Source organism: Lampris incognitus, chromosome 11, assembly GCF_029633865.1.
Source record: "Lampris incognitus isolate fLamInc1 chromosome 11, fLamInc1.hap2, whole genome shotgun sequence".
NCBI classification, from domain to species: Eukaryota; Metazoa; Chordata; class Actinopteri; order Lampriformes; family Lampridae; genus Lampris; species Lampris incognitus.
The window spans coordinates 6,162,344-6,171,696 of NC_079221.1; the positions used below are offsets into that span (position 1 = coordinate 6,162,344).

Consider the following 9,353-nt stretch of genomic DNA (forward strand, 5'->3'; position numbering starts at 1 on the left):
AAAAATATACATTATTGATTTAAATGAACAGCGCCTAATGTAAGATATCCGATTAGAAGCTTATTATTGTAACCGGTTATTTTGTTGCCCGGTGCGGGATTCGATTCTGGGTGTACCGCGCCACAAGGTGACGTCACTAACCGCTCGGCTAAAGGGTCAGGACCCGTTAGCTAGGGGGCTAACGTGTCTTATTGGTAGTTTACAGTCGTCACCCTCTCCCGGAAGCGCGCCCTCGCGCTTTGTTATTCCCGCGCTCCGAAGAGACTTCTGAGGATCTGCACACTTCCGGATCCCGCCGCTGCCGCCAATGTAACCGGTTATTTTCTTGCCCGGTGCGGGATTCGATATGGGGTGTACTGCACCACAAGGTGACGTCACTAACCGCTAGGCTAAAGGGTCAGACCCGTTAGCTAGCGGCTAACGTGTCTTATTACTAGTTTACAGTCGTCAACCCTCCGCGGAAGCGCGCCCTCGCGCTTTGTTCTTCCCGCGCTCCGAAGAGACTTCTGAGGATCTACACACTTCCGGATCCCACCGCTGCCACCAATGTAACCGGTTATTTTCTTGCCCGGTGCGGGATTCGATACGAGGTGTACTGCACCACAAGGCGACGTCACTGACCGCTCGGCTAAAGCAGTGGTTCTCAACCTTTTTGGGGTCCTGGACCAGCTGCGTATTTTGGATCTACCCTGAGGACCCCCTCCACCTGATCTTGGGGGAGGGGGGTTGCAATTTGATAGAAACAGTAGAAACTGCATTTTAAATTGCATTATAGCATTTATTCACTCTTTGGGGCAAAAATAAGAGCTTTCAGTTGTAACTTAGATATAGTTAACAAAACAGAATTCTTATGCAGTAACTTTCAGATATATGTAACAAAACAGAATATGTATCCAGTAACTTTTAACAATGCAAACGGGAGCGAGATCTCTTCTTAAAATACAATAAATTACACTTGTGAAACATGTAATTAGAGAAAAAAGTCCTGTTACCCTTTATAGTTTAGGTAGATAAAGGTCTCAGTCACATTTGAGTAAAATAATCCTATTTCTATAAATGTCATAGGGTCATTTTTTTAAAGATATTTTATTTTCACGGACCCCTTGCAATTACACCACGGACCACTAGGGGTCCGCGGACCCCCGGTTGAGAAACACTGGGCTAAAGGGTCAGGACCCGTTAGCTAGGGGGCTAACGTGTCTTATTAGTAGTTTACATTATGATTAATCAGAAGCATATTCTGCATATGCGACTCGTGGCTTGGGGGGGGGGCAGGGATAGTATCAGGGTGGCCGTGGCCACCCCTGGCCACCCCTCGGGGGCGCCACTGATAAAGAAGAATAACGGTTCTATGACCGCTCGTATTACATTGTTACCGGTCATTCATATTGGTTAAGAAGTTATCGTCATTGTGGTTATTGCAAGATATTGGACTCTTCTTTTTTTTTAACTTCTTTGCATTTGCCTTTCAAAATCATACTCTGGGGGGGGGGGACTCATGAATAATATCTGCATATCTACATTTTTTCATCTTTATTTATTTACTTTTAGTTTATGTTTTTGTAATCTTTTTGCGTCTATGCGGCACACGGGGGGAGGGGGGCATAATAACTCCAGAAACGTTGACCGGAAGTTTGTTGGACGGACAATCTTATTTTCGGGGCTCGGCCTGCGATTATATGCAAACAGGTATATGAAGAAATCCCTTGACGCGGCCGAGCTGTCCTGAGCGTCTCTCGGGTGCACTTGGGATTTGTAGACGCTAGAGGGAGCTACACCCCGTTCATACAAAAAGGTTATATCGGCTACGTTTTTGTTTTTTGTTTTTTTACTCAAACGATCATTTTACAGCAATAAGGGAAACATCACGACTCAAAACTTTTCATCCTGTGGAAAAGAGATGTGAAACAGGCACACAAACAGTACAAAAAGGGCATAAAATAAATCAATTAAGCAGAATAAAACATAAAACAACCACAAATAAACCAATTAAGCAGAACAAAACGTAAAACAACCATAAATAAACCAATTAAGCAGAATAAAATGTAAAATAACTAAATCGTAAATGAGGACTGACTACAGGATTGTTAGTTTTTCAGATATTACGTTGGTCGGATCATTTTCCGGTATCCACAGAGGTCTTTGGCACGTTTGATTTCATTCATTTCAGGGACTTTATAATATAGAGTTGAGTTTCACTATAGTAGCACATGAAGATGGGTCGAGCCATAATAAATTTAGCCTCATGAATAAAAAATTTGGCTAAAATAAGTAAAACATTGATCAGGTCCAGTTTTTTTTTATCTTCTAACAACGCACCAAAAATAATACCATTATGATCTATAGTATGCATTGTTGTGGTTTTTCCGCTTAACCGTCCCATAAATTGTTTCCGGAACAATTGGGTATGAGGGCGTGAAACGATGAGATGCTCTGTTGTTTCAATATCACCATTACGGAAAACGCATTCATTCTCAAATCAAAATCTTAATCTTAAATTCACTGGAAGGATAGAAATCATTATTTTGTAGTGAATTTCTCTTGTTTTGGCTGGAACTGGGTATTTGAAGGATTTGGTTCTCAATTCGGATACTGTCGGCTGGTCAAAAACCACTTAACAGTTTCCTCTTTTCTTTGGGTTACTCTTGATTTTTAAAAAAAAAAGAAAGTTAAACAAAGGCCCTATCGTGGATCAGTCGACGCTTTGGACTGTTTTGTAGAGACGTTTGTCTTTCATAAGCTCGGACCACACACACGAGGATAACCTGCAAGACCTACATCCTAATAATAGGGCCTAAATGTGTGTATATATACTATATAGGCCTGCCATCCTCCAGAACGTCGAGCCTGACCCCAGAATTTATGTACAAATGCCAGCCACCCCATTCAAAAAGAACTCTCAAGTACTCTCTTCAGAGTACAACGTCCCAAAAATATGCCATACACCCAGTAAGAGTTGGCGCACAGTGAGCGAGCACAGGCTAAGAGGCCATAGGGACCTTATTTCATTCAGACATTGTCAAAATTGATGTATGTGAATATTTCCAAATTACATTCCAAACCACATTCCATTGCCCCAAGTTCACAGATACTAGAAATTATTGCGGTATTAAATCCACAATCTTGAATATTGGTTTTTTTTTCTCGACACCTGGGGCGATAATGGTAAATCCACTGGCGGTAAACCACTCCAAAGCCCGAAAGATCCATTCAAGATCCACTGCTCTTGGGTCATCAAGAGGCAGATGTTCGCATGTAAATCTTCTAGACTGCAGCTTTGCAGATATAGAAGGTTAAAGTCAAGTCAAGTCCATTTTATTTGTACAGCCCAATATCACAAATTACAAATTTGCCTCAATCGGCTTTACAGCAACACAACACCCCCGTCCTTAGACCCTGCACAATGATGTTTTTTTTTTTTTTTTTACAACCTGTTTTGTAGTTTTTGCTGTCATACACATCAGTTGTGATTGTTTTACTCGTGGGCGCCAATGTGGAGATCTGGGCTACAGGTCATCATCGCTTGGCACAGCTTTACATCGGCCTTATTATTACGGGGCAACGGAGCAGCAGCGTCAGACGTGTTTCACCAAATCCAATTCAACCCAGTTATCGAAACCACAAATTTGGAAGTGAAACAAAAGTTTGCATTGAAACTTCTTACCCAAAATGTCCAGTATTGTCCACACCGGTCCATCACTTGACTGAGTTACTTCCCGGGTCAACTTGCAGAAACGACCGTCTTAGTTGTCGCCTTTGATAAACTAGCCAGCCAGGATAATGGAGGTCATAGATAATGGGAAATGCACACCGTCTAACTGAGGGGCTGTTTTTTTTTCCCTGTTTTTCGTGCGTTCAGCCCCGTAAGACAGTGCTGTAAAGCCGTGTCCAGCGTTAGTCCCATGATCATCTTATCTCCAATATAAAGCCAACGAATAAAGTTATATAACCTAAAATGCACAGCGGCAACAACTTTGGAAATAACACCCAGGTCAGCTAAAAACAGAGTCATATTTTAAACGATTACTTCATTCTTCACAAAAATGGTAAAACAGCATCATCTTATGCCTTGATGAACAGTTAATCATATCAAGCCAATTAGTCAAAGCAAAGCCAGGTCACAATACAACTTTAGAAGTCGAAAGCCACGTTATTTTGTCATTGCACAGTTGTTCGGTTACACCGAATGTGTTCTCGGCATTTAACCCGTCCTACTGTATAGGAGCAGTGGGCGGCTGCAGCGCCCGGGGGCCAACTCCAGTTCTTCTTCCCATTGCCTTGCTCAGGGGCACAGACAGGAGCATTAACCCTAACATGCATGTCTTTTTTTTTTTTTTTTTTGGTGGTGGGAGGAAACCGGAGCCCCCGAAGGAAACGCACACAGACACGGGGAGAACATGGGAACTCCACACAGAAAGGACCTGGGACGGCCTCGGGTTCGAACCCAGGACCTTCTTGGTGTGAGGCGACGGCGCTGACCACTGGGCCACTGTGGCTCCCCAAAAATAAAAAGGGATAAAAGGAGGAATCCTCAAAGAACTTTCGGTAACACTTTAGAATGGGGAACATAAAAACACTTAATTACTAGTGAATTAGTGATGATCAAGATGTCACTTTAGTATGGGGAACATATTCTAAGTAACAAACACTTAATTACTAGTGAATTAGTGATGATCAAGATGTCACTTTAGTATGGGGAACATATTCTAAGTAACAAACACTTAATTACTAGTGAATTAGTAACGATCAAGATGTCACTTTAGTATGGGGAACATATTCTAAGTAACAAACACTTAATTACTAGTGAATTAGTAATGATCAAGATGTCACTTTAGTATGGGGAACATATTCTAAGTAACAAAAACTTAATTACTAGTGAATTAGTGATGATCAAGATGTCACTTTAGTATGGGGAACATATTCTAAGTAACAAAAACTTAATTACTAGTGAATTAGTAATGATCAAGATGTCACTTTAGTATGGGGAACATAGTCTAAGTAACAAAAACTTAATTACTAGTGAATTAGTAATGATAAAGATGTCACTTTAGTATGGGGGACATATTCTAAGTAACAAACACTTAATTAGTGAATTAGTAATGATCAAGGTGTCACTTTAGTATGGGGAACATATTCTAAGTAACAAAAACTTAATTACTAGTGAATTAGTAACGATCAAGATGTCACTTTAGTATGGGGGACATATTCTAAGTAACAAACACTTAATTACTAGTGAATTAGTAATGATCAAGATGTCACTTTAGTGTGGGGAACATATTCTAAGTAACAAAAACTTAATTACTAGTGAATTAGCAATGATCAAGATGTCACTTTAGTATGGGGAACATATTCTAAGTAACAAAAACTTAATTACTAGTGAATTAGTAATGATAAAGATGTCACTTTAGTATGGGGAACATATTCTAAGTAACAAAAACTTAATTACTAGTGAATTAGTAACGATCAAGATGTCACTTTAGTATGGGGAACATATTCTAAGTAACAAAAACTTAATTACTAGTGAATTAGTAATGATCAAGATGTCACTTTAGTATGGGGAACATATTCTAAGTAACAAAACTTAATTACTAGTGAATTAGTGATGATCAAGATGTCACTTTAGTATGGGGAACATATTCTAAGTAACAAACACTTAATTACTAGTGAATTAGTAATGATCAAGATGTCACTTTAGTATGGGGAACATATTCTAAGTAACAAAAACTTAATTACTAGTGAATTAGTGATGATCAAGATGTCACTTTAGTATGGGGAACATATTCTAAGTAACAAAAACTTAATTACTAGTGAATTAGTGATGATCAAGATGTCACTTTAGTATGGGGAACATATTCTAAGTAACAAAAACTTAATTACTAGTGAATTAGTAATGATCAAGATGTCACTTTAGTATGGGGAACATAGTCTAAGTAACAAAAACTTAATTACTAGTGAATTAGTAATGATAAAGATGTCACTTTAGTATGGGGAACATATTCTAAGTAACAAAAACTTAATTACTAGTGAATTAGTAATGATCAAGATGTCCCTTTAGTGTGGGGAACATATTCTAAGTAACAAAAACTTAATTACTAGTGAATTAGTGATGATCAAGATGTCACTTTAGTATGGGGAATATATTCTAAGTAACAAAAACTTAATTTAGAGTAATGTAACACTATGAACACTTGTAGTTTTGTGTGTTGTTATGTAAGAACAGACCATACTCATTAAGTGTTAGTAAGGGAGAATAACTCTTCTTGTGGTACTACCGCCTTATAAAGGCCATACTAAGCAAAGCATATTGAGATGGTACTACTAATAAGCAATACTTCTGAGGTCATAGAGGGAAAACTCATAGTTAATGGCTTACTGGTTGTACAATAAGGCCATGCAGAATAAGGCATTAATGAGTACGTAATAATGACCAATTAAGAGCCCAATATGTTGCTAATTTGCATGCTAATAAGCACCTAATTAACGGTGACTACGTTCCCCATACTAAAGTGTTACCGAACTTTCAAACCGATGGTTTACGCCAAAGAATAAAACAAGACAAGGAGATGCTTTAGGTGTCTTTTATTTCATTTGGCCGTATCAATCATGACATTCAAAGTTGAGAACAGTTGTGGTGTAACACATTATCCGAATCTGGAGCGAGGACAGAACCTTCAAAGCACACACTTGGAACAGATGTCCGCTGGACAATTGATTAAGACAGGTAGATCATCAAACCAGATGCCTTTTTGTGTGTGTGTGTGTGTGTGTGTGTGTGAGGGGGGTGGGGGGGTGGGGGTACTAGCTGACACATTTCACTAACAAATATTCTGCATAGCCTTCCCTCTCTAGGTTATATGATACAAAAAGTTAATAAATTATATATTTTTTTAAAAAGTTCCTGATAAAACCAGGCGATATCATTGACTCCATCGGAATGAAGGAAGGCATCAAAAATGTGGAAAATACCCGATATACCAATTCTACTGAAGGTGCCTGCAGTTCTGCCCCGTGCCGAGGCGGTCGCAGCATCTCTGCGAGGCATAAGAAAACGGAGACGTAAGACGATGAAAAGTCTTGGCTTCTTGAAAGATTTTTTTTTTCCCCCCCTCCAGATAAAAGTCCATCACGAATGGCAATGCGCTGGACACGGAAGAGCTCCTCAGGAGGTTGAAGACTTCAGATACGCCACGAGATCGGCTCGTTCGTTCTTCTTTTTGATGCCGGCGAAGATCATCTTCGTTCCCGGAATGTATTTCTTGGGATTCTCCAAGTAAACCATGAGGGTTTCCTCATTCCAGGTAATGCCTGGGATAAACACGAGGGGCAGAATTAAGGACAACTGGACAGAGGACTTCTTAACAACAGTATCAATAGCGTAACATGTTTTACAGAAATGTAACAAGACTATTTGTACTTGTGTATTTACCCTTGCTTTTGTTGGCATCCGTGTAGGAATAGCCCTGCGCTTGCCCCGTCTTGCGTCCGAAAAGACCCCAGAGGTTTGGCCCGACCTTGTGCTTTCCGCCATTCTCCACAGTATGGCACTGGGCACATTTCTGGACAAAGGTTTTCTTTCCCTTGTTGATGTCTGCAGGCATGGTTTCTTCTCTAATAAAATGAATAAATAGAATAAAAAACCATTCATGCCTTATTTGCACACTTTTTAAACAATTAAGAGAAACCCACAATGAGTCATTTCCATATTACTGAGCAATACGTGGAGAATAAAAACCATTCATGCCTTATTTGCACACTTTTTAAACAATTAAGAGAAACCCACAATGAGTCATTCCCATATTACTGAACGAGACGTTGGGATCGCATCATAAAACGTGCACCCGACCATTATACGACGAGACAAATATGATTTTAAAGGCGCCCATAAGGGTTTTTTTTTTTTTAGGGAGTTGTTTCTTCTTGAACCTGGCTACCCACTGAATGTCTGCAGATATTTTTTTAAAAATATTTTGTACTCCAGCTCTCTTTCAGCTTATCTTTAGCTTTGCTCTTCATGTGTGTATATCTTATATTGTGGAGTTAGAAAACAACGAGACAGGAGACGTGAGAGTAGACGTAGTCGAGGTAGATTACTAGCTCCAATTTAGCATGTCATACATCTGACGACGACACTGAACTGACTGTGAACCGGAAGCGGAAGTGCATTATCTGACCCCTCGTCTCTTCCCTTAAAGGTACACCGTCCTCTTAGGTGAATGTCTCTCGATATACAGATGTGGGTCACCACAATATTTTAGTTTGCTGTGTCTGTCCTGCACCGATTGGTGAAGCCCCAGCCCTCATTTCATTTTTAACATGTGCCTGCACGTTGTTTTTAGCGACAATAAAATAAAATGGAATGGAGTTCTTACCCCCATGCGAGGGTCAAAGGGCAGGATGTTGAGTTGCTGCAAAGCCCCTAGAGGCAAATTTGTAACGCGTGATACTGGGCTATACAAATAAAAACTGACTTGATAGCATGCAACCCCCTAATGTGCTGTAGGGGTCGCTCTTCTCAAACTTTCGTAACACTGTCGTCACTTCCGTTCGCCCCGCCGAGAGCTCCCGCAGTGATTGCGCGGTCCCGTTGGGCGTTGCGTTTTCCCGTCGGGCACAGCTGCCGGATCGGCTTCAATTAGTCGACCTTTTAGGTGGATTTAGTAATTAACTTGAATCCAACATGGAGCGACCGCGTGGTACACAACGATATATCACGTGGCCCTCCGTCTACCCATTTGTGTCGCGGACGCAGCAACACGGCGTCGTCTCGACCACAGTGGTAGGATTTAGATGAGTGGTCGGGGGGGGGGTACATACGGGTTATGAGTAAATCATATTGGTGGGGGGGGATAATAAGAATAGCCTTACAGTTACTCCGGTAGTACCTAGAGAGAGCCATAGCCAGAACACGTTTCGAGGAAGTACCGCCGCCGGCTGAGCTGAAATAAAGTCACAGCCGATGGCCGGAAACCAGCAGTTCGGCCCGGCGCCTTGCTTAGACGCGTCCTTACCTTTCCGACCGTTTCTTCTCCCAGTTTGTGTGCCCCCGGACCGCTCACTCTCGCTCGTCCTCTTCAGCGCCGCCGCCTCGCCGCCGGTACTTAGCCTACTAGTAGTAGTAGTGGTAGTGGCGCGAGCGCTTCCCGGCGTTACGTCATTCTTGGTCATATGACACGTGACACGTCACGACCGCATGGGTTTCGCAAGAGCCCTTCACCTAAGGCTCACGTAACCTGTTCTCCATCCATTATCTAAACCGCTTATATATATATATATATACACACACACACACATATATATATATATATATATATCCAGTGAGTCAAGTAAATTCTTTATGAGACATTACAAGCCTG

The 9,353-nt window shown here is 41.0% G+C and overlaps 1 protein-coding gene across 1 annotated transcript; it reads right to left on the minus strand.

The window, feature by feature from the left end:
* Positions 1-6,570: 6,570 nt before the first annotated feature.
* LOC130120737 (cytochrome c-b) lies at positions 6,571-9,155 on the minus strand. The gene is made up of 3 exons (XM_056289447.1): positions 9,009-9,155; positions 7,427-7,608; positions 6,571-7,305 (listed from the first exon to the last, which is right to left on the minus strand). The coding sequence occupies exons 2-3, from the start codon at positions 7,596-7,598 to the stop codon at positions 7,160-7,162; spliced, it is 318 nt and encodes a 105-aa protein (XP_056145422.1). The 5' UTR covers positions 7,599-7,608; positions 9,009-9,155; the 3' UTR covers positions 6,571-7,159.
* Between the last annotated feature and the right edge of the window lie 198 nt (positions 9,156-9,353).